The 16,796-nt window shown below is 44.0% G+C and overlaps 1 protein-coding gene and 14 non-coding genes across 15 annotated transcripts; all 15 read left to right on the top strand.

Annotated features, from left to right (window-relative positions):
• Window positions 1–281: 281 nt before the first annotated feature.
• trnak-uuu (transfer RNA lysine (anticodon UUU)) lies at window positions 282–354 on the top strand. The gene has a single exon. It is a non-coding gene; the product is annotated as a tRNA-Lys (tRNA).
• A 446-nt stretch (window positions 355–800) lies between these two features.
• Window positions 801–872, top strand: trnah-gug (transfer RNA histidin (anticodon GUG)). The gene has a single exon. It is a non-coding gene; the product is annotated as a tRNA-His (tRNA).
• Window positions 873–986: 114 nt separating this feature from the next.
• Window positions 987–1,068, top strand: trnas-uga (transfer RNA serine (anticodon UGA)). Its single transcript has one exon. It is a non-coding gene; the product is annotated as a tRNA-Ser (tRNA).
• An 880-nt stretch (window positions 1,069–1,948) lies between these two features.
• Window positions 1,949–2,089, top strand: LOC135719617 (U4 spliceosomal RNA). Its single transcript, XR_010521241.1, has one exon. It is a non-coding gene; the product is annotated as a U4 spliceosomal RNA (small nuclear RNA).
• A 607-nt stretch (window positions 2,090–2,696) lies between these two features.
• trnak-uuu (transfer RNA lysine (anticodon UUU)) lies at window positions 2,697–2,769 on the top strand. The gene has a single exon. It is a non-coding gene; the product is annotated as a tRNA-Lys (tRNA).
• Window positions 2,770–3,215: 446 nt separating this feature from the next.
• On the top strand, window positions 3,216–3,287 carry trnah-gug (transfer RNA histidin (anticodon GUG)). Its single transcript has one exon. It is a non-coding gene; the product is annotated as a tRNA-His (tRNA).
• A 107-nt stretch (window positions 3,288–3,394) lies between these two features.
• On the top strand, window positions 3,395–3,476 carry trnas-uga (transfer RNA serine (anticodon UGA)). The gene has a single exon. It is a non-coding gene; the product is annotated as a tRNA-Ser (tRNA).
• An 880-nt stretch (window positions 3,477–4,356) lies between these two features.
• Window positions 4,357–4,497, top strand: LOC135719616 (U4 spliceosomal RNA). Its single transcript, XR_010521240.1, has one exon. It is a non-coding gene; the product is annotated as a U4 spliceosomal RNA (small nuclear RNA).
• Window positions 4,498–5,104: 607 nt separating this feature from the next.
• On the top strand, window positions 5,105–5,177 carry trnak-uuu (transfer RNA lysine (anticodon UUU)). The gene has a single exon. It is a non-coding gene; the product is annotated as a tRNA-Lys (tRNA).
• A 446-nt stretch (window positions 5,178–5,623) lies between these two features.
• trnah-gug (transfer RNA histidin (anticodon GUG)) lies at window positions 5,624–5,695 on the top strand. Its single transcript has one exon. It is a non-coding gene; the product is annotated as a tRNA-His (tRNA).
• Window positions 5,696–5,809: 114 nt separating this feature from the next.
• On the top strand, window positions 5,810–5,891 carry trnas-uga (transfer RNA serine (anticodon UGA)). The gene has a single exon. It is a non-coding gene; the product is annotated as a tRNA-Ser (tRNA).
• An 813-nt stretch (window positions 5,892–6,704) lies between these two features.
• On the top strand, window positions 6,705–16,761 carry LOC135719371 (uncharacterized). The gene is made up of 13 exons (XM_065242059.1): window positions 6,705–6,722; window positions 9,400–9,606; window positions 10,733–11,359; window positions 11,444–12,076; window positions 12,171–12,384; window positions 12,548–13,129; window positions 13,300–13,512; window positions 14,062–14,285; window positions 14,436–14,510; window positions 14,698–14,864; window positions 14,954–15,055; window positions 15,244–15,501; window positions 15,906–16,761. Exons 1-13 carry the CDS (start codon window positions 6,705–6,707, stop codon window positions 16,693–16,695), a joined length of 4,110 nt encoding a protein of 1,369 aa, XP_065098131.1. The 3' UTR covers window positions 16,696–16,761.
• LOC135719615 (U4 spliceosomal RNA) lies at window positions 6,758–6,898 on the top strand. Its single transcript, XR_010521239.1, has one exon. It is a non-coding gene; the product is annotated as a U4 spliceosomal RNA (small nuclear RNA).
• trnak-uuu (transfer RNA lysine (anticodon UUU)) lies at window positions 7,506–7,578 on the top strand. The gene has a single exon. It is a non-coding gene; the product is annotated as a tRNA-Lys (tRNA).
• trnah-gug (transfer RNA histidin (anticodon GUG)) lies at window positions 8,024–8,095 on the top strand. Its single transcript has one exon. It is a non-coding gene; the product is annotated as a tRNA-His (tRNA).
• Window positions 16,762–16,796: the final 35 nt, after the last annotated feature.

Raw genomic sequence — 16,796 nt, 5'->3', positions numbered from 1 at the left:
GTAACGCTGCCTCTCTGGTGAAGTTTTGGAGAACGGCTGCTTTTTCCTCAAGAGAAGACTTTCTCAAGCTGAAGCAAGACTTCTCCCCTTAAAGAGCTCTTACGTACTCTGTTAGAAGACTGAAGCAGGTGCCGGCTCATTCTGGCCTTCTAGTAACATTTACTCTGTCCACAGACCAATGAGTAATGAACAGGTCATGATAAAGAAATCCCAATCCTTGTCTGCCAACATTATCAGACCGTAGGAGGCATGAGAGGTGATGCCCTGGTACTGAAGCATGAGCCTGGATAGCTCAGTCGGTAGAGCATCAGACTTTTAATCTGAGGGTCCAGGGTTCAAGTCCCTGTTCGGGCGATGAGTGCATGTTTGTGTCCTGCCGTCTGCGATCGTCTCCCCTTGGCGTTTGGGTCGGCCTCGAGGACGTATTGGATTTTGAAGGGCGGTTTCTCGGACAGAGGATGACTTGTCCTCGACTAAAATAAATGTAAGAGCTGTCCAAACTGAAAAGAACTTTCACTGACACCATTGCCCTTTGCTTTGCCGTGAAATGCACACAAGTAATGTTTTTAATAAGGCATGATTGTTAAAACTAGTTGTATTGCTTAATTAAACTGAGGCCTAGTCCTGTCTTAAACTAATCCCTGTGCGGGAAACCACCCCTGAGAGACATTTTGCTTAAGGTTTGCAGATGAAAGTAAACAAAAAATTGATTGAGACCTCAGAAAATGAATGCCAAGCACCTTCCGGCCGACGCACTCAGGCAAACCTGGAGGCACAGCCATGCCGGAGCCTGGTGGCACGCCGTGATCGTATAGTGGTTAGTACTCTGCGTTGTGGCCGCAGCAACCCCGGTTCGAATCCGGGTCACGGCAGTCCACCCAGGGATGTGGGTGGATCATCCCAACGCTGACCCTTTTGTACCTAACTGACCGAAAAGTTCTTTTCAGCACACAACAAGCCCAGAGGGTTTGCAAGGATGACTCGTTGTAGTCGTGGCCGAGTGGTTAAGGCGATGGACTTGAAATCCATTGGGGTCTCCCCGCGCAGGTTCAAACCCTGCCGACTACGTGTGTCTGCTCCCTGGCTTCAGAGCTTCGCTTGTTGGTCGTTCCAGCTCACGAAGTGCTGTATTTCTGCTGCTCAAGTTGTTACCATTGGATTTGCGGATGGAAAACTAAGCAGCCTGTCGTAGTTTCTCCTGTGTGTGTTCAACAAGCAGCCCTGTTGTCAAGTGATGCAGCTTCCGTTGTCATATTGTCCATAAACAGCTCGCACAACATGAAACCAAAAAAGAGCTGGAACAGGTTTTTGTTTAGAAAGGATGTGCATTGTGGCTAATCGAGTTGATCCTAACCTGAGCCATGTTCTAAGATGTTAAGGATTAAGGCCCCACCCTTTTGTTTTCACAATTACCATAATTCCCTGCCCCGGCTTGTTGTCCTTAATTCATTTAAAAATGTTTTGCACTCATGCTTTTCCTAATAGACAGCAAATAATGAGTAAACCTCTGGTGAAGATCTCTTACCTGTCGAAAAGGCAAAACATACAGCAAAGCCATACCACCTTCTTCTTCTTCTTCTTCGTCGTTTAATGGCAAGTAGCACCAACTTTAAGGTGCATTATCGCCACCTTCTGTGTTGGAGTGTGGACAAGAGTTTGTCCCCACATAAAAAGAACCTAGATTCTCTTAATCAATCCTGTTATCTTTAAATAATGAAATGATCTCTTCAAGCCGTAACCGATTGTATTCTAAGGGTTCAAGTCAACAATTCCCACTTGCCTATTTTCCATCTGCAACGTTTACCCTTTCCTCAATATACTTTCGTCAAAAACAAACAACATGCTCTAAAAGCAGCATCTGAAGTCTAATCTCAGTTTAAAGCTTGATTACCACCATGTCGTCCAGCGTCCAGGTATGTGCACATGAAAGGTCGTGACCTTTGCCGTCATTCTTTCGCAGAGGCAATATCGTAGCCTATGAGGTTTATCCGAGGCGTGATCTTTGCTGGTTGAAAACTTTACCCAATACCCCGCCAGGATGACTTGAAATACAGTCAGCTTTGGCAATTTTTGCCAGTCTCTTAAGAGACTTACAAGGTCGTTGTAAATGAAAGATGTCTGCTAGTGTTGTTAGTAGTGAGATTAGGGGAATCAAAGTTCCATCCCAATCGTTGGTGTCACATTCATTTCAATCTTTAATGTGGAAGTCAACGTTAAAGATATTAAGGTTATGTTTTTACAGAGTGTTCTCTACGTCATATGTGATGATTTTGCGGAGAAAAGAGAAAATCATAAAAATGATTTAGCTGGCTTTTCACAGGCAGGGTCACGTTTTTGTCACACGTGCTTTATCTCGTGCACCTCAATAGTCAGTTCATCATGTTACGCAGACACACCTACACTTCCTTCAGCTTAGTAACGCTGCCTCTCTGGTGACGTTTTGGAGAACGGCTGCTTTTTCCTCAAGAGAAGACTGTCTCAAGCTGAAGCAAGACTTCTCCCCTTAAAGAGCTCTTACGTACTCTGTTAGAAGACTGAAGCAGGTGCCGGCTCATTCTGGCCTTCTAGTAACATTTACTCTGTCCACAGACCAATGAGTAATGAACAGGTCATGATAAAGAAATCCCAATCCTTGTCTGCCAACATTATCAGACCGTAGGAGGCATGAGAGGTGATGCCCTGGTACTGAAGCATGAGCCTGGATAGCTCAGTCGGTAGAGCATCAGACTTTTAATCTGAGGGTCCAGGGTTCAAGTCCCTGTTTGGGCGATGAGTGCATGTTTGTGTCCTGCCGTCTGCGATCGTCTCCCCTTGGCGTTTGGGTCGGCCTCAAGGACGTATTGGATTTTGAAGGGCGGTTTCTCGGACAGAGGATGACTTGTCCTCGACTAAAATAAATGTAAGAGCTGTCCAAACTGAAAAGAACTTTCACTGACACCATTGCCCTTTGCTTTGCCGTGAAATGCACACAAGTAATGTTTTTAATAAGGCATGATTGTTAAAACTAGTTGTATTGCTTAATTAAACTGAGGCCTAGTCCTGTCTTAAACTAATCCCTGTGCGGGAAACCACCCCTGAGAGACATTTTGCTTAAGGTTTGCAGATGAAAGTAAACAAAAAATTGATTGAGACCTCAGAAAATGAATGCCAAGCACCTTCCGGCCGACGCACTCAGGCAAACCTGGAGGCACAGCCATGCCGGAGCCTGGTGGCACGCCGTGATCGTATAGTGGTTAGTACTCTGCGTTGTGGCCGCAGCAACCCCGGTTCGAATCCGGGTCACGGCAGTCCACCCAGGGTGGATCATCCCAACGCTGACCCTTTTGTACCTAACTGACCGAAAAGTTCTTTTCAGCACACAACAAGCCCAGAGGGTTTGCAAGGATGACTCGTTGTAGTCGTGGCCGAGTGGTTAAGGCGATGGACTTGAAATCCATTGGGGTCTCCCCGCGCAGGTTCAAACCCTGCCGACTACGTGTGTCTGCTCCCTGGCTTCAGAGCTTCGCTTGTTGGTCGTTCCAGCTCACGAAGTGCTGTATTTCTGCTGCTCAAGTTGTTACCATTGGATTTGCGGATGGAAAACTAAGCAGCCTGTCGTAGTTTCTCCTGTGTGTGTTCAACAAGCAGCCCTGTTGTCAAGTGATGCAGCTTCCGTTGTCATATTGTCCATAAACAGCTCGCACAACATGAAACCAAAAAAGAGCTGGAACAGGTTTTTGTTTAGAAAGGATGTGCATTGTGGCTAATCGAGTTGATCCTAACCTGAGCCATGTTCTAAGATGTTAAGGATTAAGGCCCCACCCTTTTGTTTTCACAATTACCATAATTCCCTGCCCCGGCTTGTTGTCCTTAATTCATTTAAAAATGTTTTGCACTCATGCTTTTCCTAATAGACAGCAAATAATGAGTAAACCTCTGGTGAAGATCTCTTACCTGTCGAAAAGGCAAAACATACAGCAAAGCCATACCACCTTCTTCTTCTTCTTCTTCGTCGTTTAATGGCAAGTAGCACCAACTTTAAGGTGCATTATCGCCACCTTCTGTGTTGGAGTGTGGACAAGAGTTTGTCCCCACATAAAAAGAACCTAGATTCTCTTAATCAATCCTGTTATCTTTAAATAATGAAATGATCTCTTCAAGCCGTAACCGATTGTATTCTAAGGGTTCAAGTCAACAATTCCCACTTGCCTATTTTCCATCTGCAACGTTTACCCTTTCCTCAATATACTTTCGTCAAAAACAAACAACATGCTCTAAAAGCAGCATCTGAAGTCTAATCTCAGTTTAAAGCTTGATTACCACCATGTCGTCCAGCGTCCAGGTATGTGCACATGAAAGGTCGTGACCTTTGCCGTCATTCTTTCGCAGAGGCAATATCGTAGCCTATGAGGTTTATCCGAGGCGTGATCTTTGCTGGTTGAAAACTTTACCCAATACCCCGCCAGGATGACTTGAAATACAGTCAGCTTTGGCAATTTTTGCCAGTCTCTTAAGAGACTTACAAGGTCGTTGTAAATGAAAGATGTCTGCTAGTGTTGTTAGTAGTGAGATTAGGGGAATCAAAGTTCCATCCCAATCGTTGGTGTCACATTCATTTCAATCTTTAATGTGGAAGTCAACGTTAAAGATATTAAGGTTATGTTTTTACAGAGTGTTCTCTACGTCATATGTGATGATTTTGCGGAGAAAAGAGAAAATCATAAAAATGATTTAGCTGGCTTTTCACAGGCAGGGTCACGTTTTTGTCACACGTGCTTTATCTCGTGCACCTCAATAGTCAGTTCATCATGTTACGCAGACACACCTACACTTCCTTCAGCTTAGTAACGCTGCCTCTCTGGTGACGTTTTGGAGAACGGCTGCTTTTTCCTCAAGAGAAGACTGTCTCAAGCTGAAGCAAGACTTCTCCCCTTAAAGAGCTCTTACGTACTCTGTTAGAAGACTGAAGCAGGTGCCGGCTCATTCTGGCCTTCTAGTAACATTTACTCTGTCCACAGACCAATGAGTAATGAACAGGTCATGATAAAGAAATCCCAATCCTTGTTTGCCAACATCATCAGACCGTAGGAGGCATGAGAGGTGATGCCCTGGTACTGAAGGATTAGCCCGGATAGCTCAGTCGGTAGAGCATCAGACTTTTAATCTGAGGGTCCAGGGTTCAAGTCCCTGTTCGGGCGATGAGTGCATGTTTGTGTCCTGCCGTCTGCGATCGTCTCCCCTTGGCGTTTGGGTCGGCCTCGAGGACGTATTGGATTTTCAAGGGCGGTTTCTCGGACAGAGGATGACTTGTCCTCGACTAAAATAAATGTAAGAGCTGTCCAAACTGAAAAGAACTTTCACTGACACCATTGCCCTTTGCTTTGCCGTGAAATGCACACAAGTAATGTTTTTAATAAGGCATGATTGTTAAAACTAGTTGTATTGCTTAATTAAACTGAGGCCTAGTCCTGTCTTAAACTAATCCCTGTGCGGGAAACCACCCCTGAGAGACATTTTGCTTAAGGTTTGCAGATGAAAGTAAACAAAAAATTGATTGAGACCTCAGAAAATGAATGCCAAGCACCTTTCGGCCGACGCACTCAGGCAAACCTGGAGGCACAGCCATGCCGGAGCCTGGTGGCACGCCGTGATCGTATAGTGGTTAGTACTCTGCGTTGTGGCCGCAGCAACCCCGGTTCGAATCCGGGTCACGGCAGTCCACCCAGGGATGTGGGTGGATCATCCCAACGCTGACCCTTTTGTACCTAACTGACCGACAAGTTCTTTTCAGCACACAACAAGCCCAGAGGGTTTGCAAGGATGACTCGTTGCAGTCGTGGCCGAGTGGTTAAGGCGATGGACTTGAAATCCATTGGGGTCTCCCCGCGCAGGTTTAAACCCTGCCGACTACGTGTGTCTGCTCCCTGGCTTCAGAGCTTCGCTTGTTGGTCGTTCCAGCTCACGAAGTGCTGTATTTCTGCTGCTCAAGTTGTTACCATTGGATTTGCGGATGGAAAACTAAGCAGCCTGTCGTAGTTTCTCCTGTGTGTGTTCAACAAGCAGCCCTGTTGTCAAGTGATGCAGCTTCCGTTGTCATATTGTCCATAAACAGCTCGCACAACATGAAACCAAAAAAGAGCTGGAACAGGTTTTTGTTTAGAAAGGATGTGCATTGTGGCTAATCGAGTTGATCCTAACCTGAGCCATGTTCTAAGATGTTAAGGATTAAGGCCCCACCCTTTTGTTTTCACAATTACCATAATTCCCTGCCCCGGCTTGTTGTCCTTAATTCATTTAAAAATGTTTTGCACTCATGCTTTTCCTAATAGACAGCGAATAATGAGTAAACCTCTGGTGAAGATCTCTTACCTGTCGAAAAGGCAAAACATACAGCAAAGCCATACCACCTTCTTCTTCTTCTTCTTCGTCGTTTAATGGCAAGTAGCACCAACTTTAAGGTGCATTATCGCCACCTTCTGTGTTGGAGTGTGGACAAGAGTTTGTCCCCACATAAAAAGAACCTAGATTCTCTTAATCAATCCTGTTATCTTTAAATAATGAAATGATCTCTTCAAGCCGTAACCGATTGAATTCTAAGGGTTCAAGTCAACAATTCCCACTTGCCTATTTTCCATCTGCAACGTTTACCCTTTCCTCAAAAACAAACAACATGCTCTAAAAGCAGCATCTGAAGTCTAATCTCAGTTTAAAGCTTGATTACCACCATGTCGTCCAGCGTCCAGGTATGTGCACATGAAAGGTCATGACCTTTGCTGTCATTCTTTCGCAGAGGCAATATCGTAGCCTATGAGGTTTATCCGAGGCGTGATCTTTGCTGGTTGAAAACTTTACCCAATACCCCGCCAGGATGACTTGAAATACAGTCAGCTTTGGCAATTTTTGCCAGTCTCTTAAGAGACTTACAAGGTCGTTGTAAATGAAAGATGTCTGCTAGTGTTGTTAGTAGTGAGATTAGGGGAATCAAAGTTCCATCCCAATCGTTGGTGTCACATTCATTTCAATCTTTAATGTGGAAGTCAACGTTAAAGATATTAAGGTTATGTTTTTACAGAGTGTTCTCTACGTCATATGTGATGATTTTGCGGAGAAAAGAGAAAATCATAAAAATGATTTAGCTGGCTTTTCACAGGCAGGGTCACGTTTTTGTCACACGTGCTTTATCTCGTGCACCTCAATAGTCAGTTCATCATGTTACGCAGACACACCTACACTTCCTTCAGCTTAGTAACGCTGCCTCTCTGGTGACGTTTTGGAGAACGGCTGCTTTTTCCTCAAGAGAAGACTGTCTCAAGCTGAAGCAAGACTTCTCCCCTTAAAGAGCTCTTACGTACTCTGTTAGAAGACTGAAGCAGGTGCCGGCTCATTCTGGCCTTCTAGTAACATTTACTCTGTCCACAGACCAATGAGTAATGAACAGGTCATGATAAAGAAATCCCAATCCTTGTCTGCCAACATTATCAGACCGTAGGAGGCATGAGAGGTGATGCCCTGGTACTGAAGCATGAGCCTGGATAGCTCAGTCGGCAGAGCATCAGACTTTTAATCTGAGGGTCCAGGGTTCAAGTCCCTGTTCGGGCGATGAGTGCATGTTTGTGTCCTGCCGTCTGCGATCGTCTCCCCTTGGCGTTTGGGTCGGCCTCGAGGACGTATTGGATTTTGAAGGGCGGTTTCTCGGACAGAGGATGACTTGTCCTCGAGTAAAATAAATGTAAGTGCTGTCCAAACTGAAAAGAACTTTCACTGACACCATTGCCCTTTGCTTTGCGTGAAATGCACACAAGTAATGTTTTTAATAAGGCATGATTGTTAAAACTAGTTGTATTGCTTAATTAAACTGAGGCCTAGTCCTGTCTTAAACTAATCCCTGTGTGGGAAACCACCCCTGAGAGACATTTTGCTTAAGGTTTGCAGATGAAAGTAAACAAAAAATTGATTGAGACCTCAGAAAATGAATGCCAAGCACCTTCCGGCCGACGCACTCAGGCAAACCTGGAGGCACAGCCATGCCGGAGCCTGGTGGCACGCCGTGATCGTATAGTGGTTAGTACTCTGCGTTGTGGCCGCAGCAACCCCGGTTCGAATCCGGGTCACGGCAGTCCACCCAGGGATGTGGGTGGATCATCCCAACGCTGACCCTTTTGTACCTAACTGACCGAAAAGTTCTTTTCAGCACACAACAAGCCCAGAGGGTTTGCAAGGATGACTCGTTGTAGTCGTGTCTGGACTGCCTCCGAGGTCCTAACATCCGAACGAGGTCTGAACCAGCTCCTAACCAGGTCCGAACACATTCCTAACGAGATCAAAGAATTTCAAACGAGGTCCTAACACAGGTCCGGACAGTGACGTAGTCGTTGTGACGCGGGAGGGGGCGTGGTTATCGCTTTAGCGTGGCGGCCATTTTTTCACCGCATCAAATCAAAACACGGGATAAAGGTTTGGAAAATTGATTAATACTCATTAAGCAACACTCATAAAACACAAATCAATAAACGATTTCATTTCCCGTCCCGTTAGCATGATATTCAAATTGTATTTCAACGTTCTTATTACGTGGCCGCTTATAATAACCATCATTAATAGATGGTAAATTGATTGTTAATTAATCTTTAATTAACGTTAATTGTCATTTAACTGTTAGCAAACAGTCTTTTTACTGTAAACAAACAATGAAATTATAATTAATAATGTTTACTAATTATAAGTTGTGCTGTAAATTAACAGTTACAGTTATATTCGTCATATAATGTATAAGGTAACTTATCGGGTAATGGTTAATAACAATGTGTGTAAATCTTTAAGAAACCATTTTTAAAACATCTTCAACATTACATAGGCGGACCAGATATTCCTAACACTTTGTTAAGGGTTACTAGTAGTTGGTTTGTAAAGTTATGTGGCTATAAACATTATCTGGGTGGTTATTATAAGGTCGCAACAGATTACTATAATACCTTGTTAAATAGTTAATAAATACTTTGTAAACCATCTATAAACATTATTTTACCAGAAGGAGGCAGAGGAACATACTTTTAAACATATATTTATTTGTTTATTTGCCATATAAACTGTCGATTTCTCGGGAAAAGCCATAAGATGTGTAATAGTTGTGGCAAGTTTCATCCCCTCCGGTAATGGAGCCTGGTTTTGTGTTTGAGCAGAGCGAACAGATGTGCCCAGATGTGTTAATTTATTATATAGTACCTTTTAAATAACGTATATAGTACCTTTTAAAACATACATTTTCAAATTGCTTCACAACAACTATAAAACAATCATGCAAACATACCTACCTACCTACATAACATACACTCATACAAGTATAATTTCCTCTGCTCTGTTTGTCTGTCTACACACATAGTCTGGCTTGACCTTAACTTATTTTTTGTTTATTGTTTTCAGATGACTAAGACAGGAAAGCCAGATAGTTACTGGAGGGACATCTGCTTCAAATATGCTCGGGGCCAATACCACTTTTCAACTGGCAAACGGCCAGGGGCCAAGAAATGGAAAAAGGCCTTGGAGAGAATTGATGCTTGCCCCCTGCAGAGCCATTCTACTAAGGATCTGTTTGGGAGAAGCCTTCGGTGCTCCTGTGGGTTCCATAAGGTAGGTGAAACTATTTACTAATTTATTGTTTCTGGTTTGTTTGGTTGTTTTTCCTCTGGTGGGCTTCAGTGATTTTGCAGTAATGCCTGTTTATAAAGCCTGTTTGCTTTTTGTCTTTTTTCAAATTTTTTCTTTAATTGACATTGTATGAATAAACATTATTTTACATATTGTTCTATTTTTAAAGCTGCATTGTGTAAGAACTTCTCCCATCTAGCTGTGAAATTCTATTCCAACTGAATATTACTTTCTAGCCCTCCGCCCAATTCGAGCGTGTTTTCACTCCTACGGTGGCCGTTTCATGCCAAGATTAACATGGCTTCCAGTACTACGACTTTGTCCAGTGTGAGTGTAGTATAACAGTGCGAAAGGTGAAGCGAAAGTATTTCAAAGATGAAGGCGCAACATGTATTCAGCCATTTGAGGGACTCGCCAGTATGTATTCTGAATAGCAGATTCTACACTTACGAGAATACTTTGATTAGTAGGTGGAAGTAATGACACATGAATGAGCACATATTTTTGAAAGAACAAAGGGGTTTTTGCAAAGAATTAACATAATCTAGGTTTAAAGGAAAATTCCGGTGTTTAGCACATTGAGTCTCTTTTCTGGTTTGTTTTGGATGAACTAGAGTGGTGGATACCGAAATTTTGACAATGCCAAATAAAAAACACCACAGAAACTGTATTTCGCTAAGTTACTTGTTTTGCAACATTAACGAAAAAGTGAAAAAGTCGAGACAGGATCTTCAAAATTTCTTTGTCAACCACTCTAGGTCATCCAAAACAAACCAGAAAAGAGACTCAAAGTGCTAAATACCGAAATTTTCCTTTAAGTCATGATAGTCATTGTAGCATCCCTTACGAAAATTAACCATGGTTTTATTGTGGTAAAAGTGTATTAACTGTGTTTTTTTGGTGTATTGATTACTATCAGCAAAACCATGGTTTTACTACAGTAACCATGTTTTTTTTGTTGTTTTAACTGTAGTAAAACCATGTTTAATTTTCGTAAGGGATGTGGATTTATTTATTGAACAATATATATATCTGTACAATTCTGGAGAAAACTATTAGTGTAGGATTCTTTATTAGTGTATGGCCCTCTTTTTGTACTCCTCCCCAGCCAGCAGATCTGTCATCAGGTGCTGGGTCCAGTGAGGCAGGAGTAGTTGAGACGGAGGCAGGGCAAGTCCAAGTCAGCATGGAGGTAGGGAGAGGAGGCATGGAGACATGTAGAGGAGACACAGAGGCAGGGAGAGTTCAAGACAACACAGAGGCAGCAAGAGGAGACACAGAGGCAGGAGGAGTCGGAGACCACACAGAGGCAGGGAGAGGAGACACAGAGGCAGGGGCATCAGTGGCAGGACAGAAAGTGCAGTGCTACAAGTGCAACCAGCTTGTGGAGGGAGACAAATTTTCAGAGCACCTGTCTGACCACCATGTGGAGGAGATGTGTGACACCTGTGGGGCCAAGGTGCAGGGTACTCTTGGTCTTTTGAATCACATCCAAACGGCTCACTATAAAGCATTTATTGTGCCATCACCGCAAAAGCCACCCCCGAAAAACTACAAAAGCACTACCACCACAAAAGTTCTACCATCAAAGACAACACCATCTCTGCTCCCTCCTTCAAGTAGCTCTGCCACACCACACCACACTGCAACTCCACCAACTTCAAAACCAACTTCAATCAATTGGAAAGGTTTTCTTCCTGAGCAGTTTCGGAGAGTAGTCCAGGAAGCAGATCAGGTGTGGATTTCCAAATGCCTATATGAGCCTACAGGCCGGCTGAAACAAAAAATCCAAGCCTGCTAGTTTCACCCCCCACTGAAGCCCAAACCATCTCCTCCTGAGCCTGGGTGGTACTACCGGCAGAGGATGTTCATCTGGGCACCAATGAGGATGTGGGGAATTCTTTTAAAATGCCCAAAATGTTCCCGGAAAATGAACAGCTCCGGGATCTACAGAAAGATAAGGGAGGTAATTGATGTGGATAGCCGCTACTACCTAGTGGGAGGGGACTATCCACGTTGCAGCAAGTGCTCTCAGCCGGTCTGCCCATGGAGCCAGGATATGCTCTCCCAGGTGGATGTGGCACACAGGAGCATGTTCCCCGCTGTCCTCACAACACAGCTGGCTCTGGACAGGAAATGCATGACTTTCCTGAAGCCCAGGACCATTGGTAACAGTTCCTCCTACTTCCAGTCTGCAATAGAGGAAGCGCACAGCGAGGAGTGGGCTCGGCAGACCATCCGCTACCTCTCAGACTGTGAGCGTCATAGTAAGATGGCTACCTTCGTCCCCTCTGCAGCTGTATATCTTCCTCCACCACCCTTCAGGCCCCTTCCACTTGCTCAATGGTTTGAGACGGTCCATTCCAATGAAATCCTCAGCCATGTGGATGAAATGAAGGGAGTGATCACTTCTACCTATGGTAGAATTCTTAAAATGGATTCAACAAAGAAGGTTAGGATTTCAATAGTAAAAATGTATATAAAATAAAATATGTATAATTACAACAAAACAGGAAATTGGTTTACTTCTTGTGTTTGTTTTACAGATCACCAAAAAGCTGGCTGGCGAGATCGGGGACAGTGCTGCATGGATGACAAACATCGGCAACGAGTTTGGCCAGGTGTTGAACTCTGTTCTGACGACGGGTGAAGGTGCAGGGTTGGAAGAGTTGTGCCAAGGCATCGTCACTCGGTACAAGAATGCGGGCCAAGCTGAACCTGAGGTCATCTATGTCGACCGGGATTGCTGCAGCCAGTCAGGTGGGTGAAAATTTCTCTCTCTCTCTCTCTCTCTCTCTCTCTCTCTCTCTTTCTCTCTCTCTCGCACGCACACACACACACATACACACACACACACACACACACACACACACACAGTACAGGTGTTGTGGTCTATGTTATTATGAATCGTTGTTTTTTACAGGTGTGTCTTCAGTGGCTAAGCTCTTTCACCCATGGAGGTCTGCAGTGCGCTTAGACAGCTTCCATTTCATGAGACGCTTTAACTGCGGCCTCACTACAGAACACCACCCTCTCTATGGCACCTTTTGTGCCAAGCTTTCCTCCTGCGTTTTTGAATGGGACCAGGAGGATGTGCAACGCCTGAAGGAGGCCAAGAGAGCAGAGTGGAAGAGCAGCCACAGCGGACATACTCCCACTGAAGAACAGCTCATGGCCACTATCAGCCCAGGGGAATTAAAGAGACACTGCAGGAGGAGAACGCGTGGAGTGGAGGAGATGCGGAGCATGATTTCAGGGCTGCTGGAATCAGTATGGGAGCTGACAGACACCACAGGGCTGCGTCTGGTGAGCCATGACAGCATGCGCCCTGTGTGGAAAGTGCAGCAGAAGCACCTGGAGTGCCTCCAAGACCCTGCAGGTGTTGCACTGTACACAAAGGTGGGGACACTCCAAAAGGGCGGCAAAGAGCTGGACATCCTTAGGTGTGGTAGGGGGTCCTCCTCCCTGGAGAGTTTTCACCGACATCAGTGTGCTTTTATTCCAGGTACATTTGCATCAAGACATACTGTATTGTATATCTTTTCTAATTGTTATTTTCTGTTATGACAGAGAATGTGTTGTAATTATTCAAAATAACACAATAACCACTGCCGGGTATTCATATGTATTACCTTTACAATAATGGTTCACTGAACAGAGTATTTTGTTACTTAGGCTGGAGGTGCAATGCTGTACATATGCAAATGTACATGCTCGAGGGGGCATCAAGATGGAACATGGGTCGGGCTAAGGAGGCAGTAGATGTGGAGGGGGCCTCGTCCCTAAGAAGCTTTGATGTTCGCTTGATTTCCCACCTTAACAACTTAAGCCAGCGCGTCCATGGTTGTGATCTGGTGCCAGAGATCACCCCACCCGGGAAACCTACTGGTAAGAGAGATCTTAGAGCAACACTGGCTTACCAGAGTATTACATCCTCTCCTCCTCTTTTTCTTAAGCACCCCCCTACTCAGAGGACATGCATTTCTTGGCTGTGAAAAACATGCTGTTTATGTAGGATAAGGATGTGCGTACACTACTGTTCAAAAGTTTAGGCTCACTTGACTAAAATGTTATGATCTTCAAAATCATTTAATCTGAAGGGGTATGGTTAAATGCTTGAAATTACTTTTACTTTACTGATTAATTATTGTTACTAGAAAAGTAACATTTTATTTTAGAATGATGACTTACACTGAATATTGAAAAAAGCAGCCAATAAGAGCCCAGATTAAATGTGAACTCCTATACTCTTTAAAATTGAAAATTTTGAAAACATGACACGCGTATTTTGCAATTTCTAGGCAATATAATATATTTTACTGAGTTTTGATTTATTTTGGATGCTTTTAATCACCAGCATATTTCTCACAGTTACATTTGTGTTATGCCATAGTGAATGTATGTCCTTTCTTCATTTTGTGTTTACACTGGTTACAGGTGAGCGTATAGCAGTGGAATATTTATTGGCCCAGACCAACAGAGGTGACCTGCTGGCTCCATCACAGGTCTCCGAAATCCCCTCGCAGGTGCTTGAGGAGGAGGATGAACCAGATGACACCATCAGCATGCCTGATATTGTCTGCCATTCAGCTGAGATAGGGGCTGGTGATCCTCCAAGTGCTGTGGAGGGTGACACTGAACCCGGACCCCTCATCACAGAGGTCAGAAACACTTTCTGTAACACCTTACTGAAAAACGCAATATTTAACTTATTTAACTTATTTTAAGTAAATGTGGTTACATTTTAATAAGGTAAATAAATATAAAATCAGCATTGCTCACATATTACCATGCCTGATATTGTCTGCCAGTCAGCTGAGATAGGGGCTGGTGATCCTCCAAGTGCTGTGGAGGGTGACACTGAACCCGGACCCCTCATCACAGAGGTCAGAAACACTTTCTGCAACACCTTACTCAAAAACGCAATATTTAACTTATTTAACTTATGTTAAGTAAATGTGGTTACATTTTAATAAGGTAAATAAATATAAAATCAGCATTGCTCACATATTAGAAATAAGAGTGTACATTAATTTGCTTGTTTTTTTCTTTTTCTCACTTATCACTTTTCAGACCAGCCAATGTGACTCGAGGGGCGTTGTGGGATGGGAGGCAGTTGATGCCCTTGCAGCCTACCTAGTTGACTTGAATCGCACCATCACCGCCTTGTCAGCCAAGGAGGCGGCGTACATAGTCAACCTGTACACAGCTCTCCATGCCATGGACAAAAAACCTTTAAGGTACAACATAGTCATTATTTTGTACACCAAAATTAAACATACATTCCATGGAATGAATGAAGCATATGGATGTCTCTTTCACTGTTTAGGTTCACCCAGAAGGCTAAGAAAAAAGCACATGCATCAGGAGGACCAAGGAGAGCACCCAGGAAGCCGAGTGGCTCTGCTCCTGGACAGCAGGCGGCAGAGAGGTGCTTGATCACAATTTGCTATTATTTTGGTTCAATACAAATCATTAAGAGACAGCACGAGTCACTGTGAAAAGTATTTTTTGAGTGTAAATTATTTTATTGCAATCCCTATTGACATTGTAACTTAGTTCTTCATCACTTTACATCCTTGTTCACAGTCCAGAAAATATCATCCTTCTCTCCCACAGACTATACATGATTCACGGCCAAGCAGCCCAGGACCCCGGAATACATAGGGTCAGTGACTGTGTTTGCCTCAGACTTGCAAAAGAGTTTGAGCAGTCATGCAACAGGCCAAAGGACGCAAAGGGGAAAACCATGCCCATCCCTCAGTCCATTGTCAGCGTCTACAGCCACATCAAACAGCTGCTGGAGGACAGCATGGTTGTCCTGAACCAGACGAACCTGAGTCTGGTGCCGGTTAACAACACCACAGTATCTTCATGGTATGTGTTATTTCATTTACCTTTCCCATACAGTCAAGACAGTATATGAAGAGTTTCGTTACAAAACGAGATAAATCCCTTTTTTTAACATTTTTGTCAAAACATGTTTATTATTATGTTATCATGTTATTATTTTGTTTTATGGTGCTACTTAGCTGTATTTTTTAAGTTATGAAGGTTTAAATGAAAACAAACCAACTGCAGTTGAATTGATATTAATTGGAATGCACAACCAAAAAATGAGATTTCTGAAAAATAAAAAAATGGAGTTATCTCGTTTTGCAACGAGATTTAACATGAAGAAAAACCATCCACCTGCATGCTTGTTAGAAAATATGTAATAACCTTAGAGAGGGAGGATAGGTTTTTATACATGTATAAAATAATGAATGTATGTCTTGTAGGCTGCTTAAGAGGGATAAGAGGAAGGACAGGAACATGCAGCTGCAAGGCACTGCACTTCCCAAACAGCTGTACCTGGCCAAGGAGCCTCTTCCTGCAGTGAACACACTTCCAGCTGCCCCTGTGCAACATGCACATGAACCTATGACATTTGAGGAGCCTGAAAACCATGAGGGGGAAGCTTTCCCCCGCCAGCGCACACTAGCGGTAAGCAAGCCTGTGTTCTCTCCACCATCTCCACCTCCCCAGTTCCCTCCACAATTTGGGCCAGCGCCTCCATTCCAGCAAACTCCTCAGTTGCAGCATGCGCCTCCATTTCCACATGCTTCTCCATTTCTGCATGCTCCTCCATATCCCCATGCACCTCCCTATACACATGCACCTCCATATCCCCATGCACCTCCATATCCCCATTCACCTCCATATCCGCATGCTCCTCCATATCCGCATGCTCCTCCATATCCGCATGCTCCTCCATTTCCGCATGCTCCTCCATATCCACATGCTCCTCCATATCCACAAGCTTCTCCATTGCAGCAAGCTCCTACAGAGTGCCTTCCATCCCAGCCAAGGCAACGTGCCTGGAGGCTGAAGAAAGCTGCCCAGGAGGATGAGGAGCTAGTGTCAAGGGGGGAACCGCCACGGAAGAGGCTAACAAAAGAAAAGTATCACTACACCTGCAAGTTGTGTGGCCAGGAAAAAAATAAAACAACTGGACACACCCAGCTGAAGGGGCGGTGGTACTGTCCAGCCTCAGGACTGACCCTGGATGACTGGAAGGAGAGTGTTTAGTTTCTGTCACCATTACATGTCTTTCTCTATGTTGATTGTCTGTTATAATAAAGTTTAATCATTTTATTGGAGCCAAGAACAGCCTTCACGTTTTTATTTAA

The sequence above is a fragment of the Paramisgurnus dabryanus genome, chromosome 14 (genome assembly GCF_030506205.2).
Source record: "Paramisgurnus dabryanus chromosome 14, PD_genome_1.1, whole genome shotgun sequence".
Taxonomy (NCBI): domain Eukaryota; kingdom Metazoa; phylum Chordata; class Actinopteri; order Cypriniformes; family Cobitidae; genus Paramisgurnus; species Paramisgurnus dabryanus.
The sequence above is the reverse complement of the archived record's forward strand: the minus strand, read 5'-3'. Positions and strand labels throughout refer to the sequence as shown.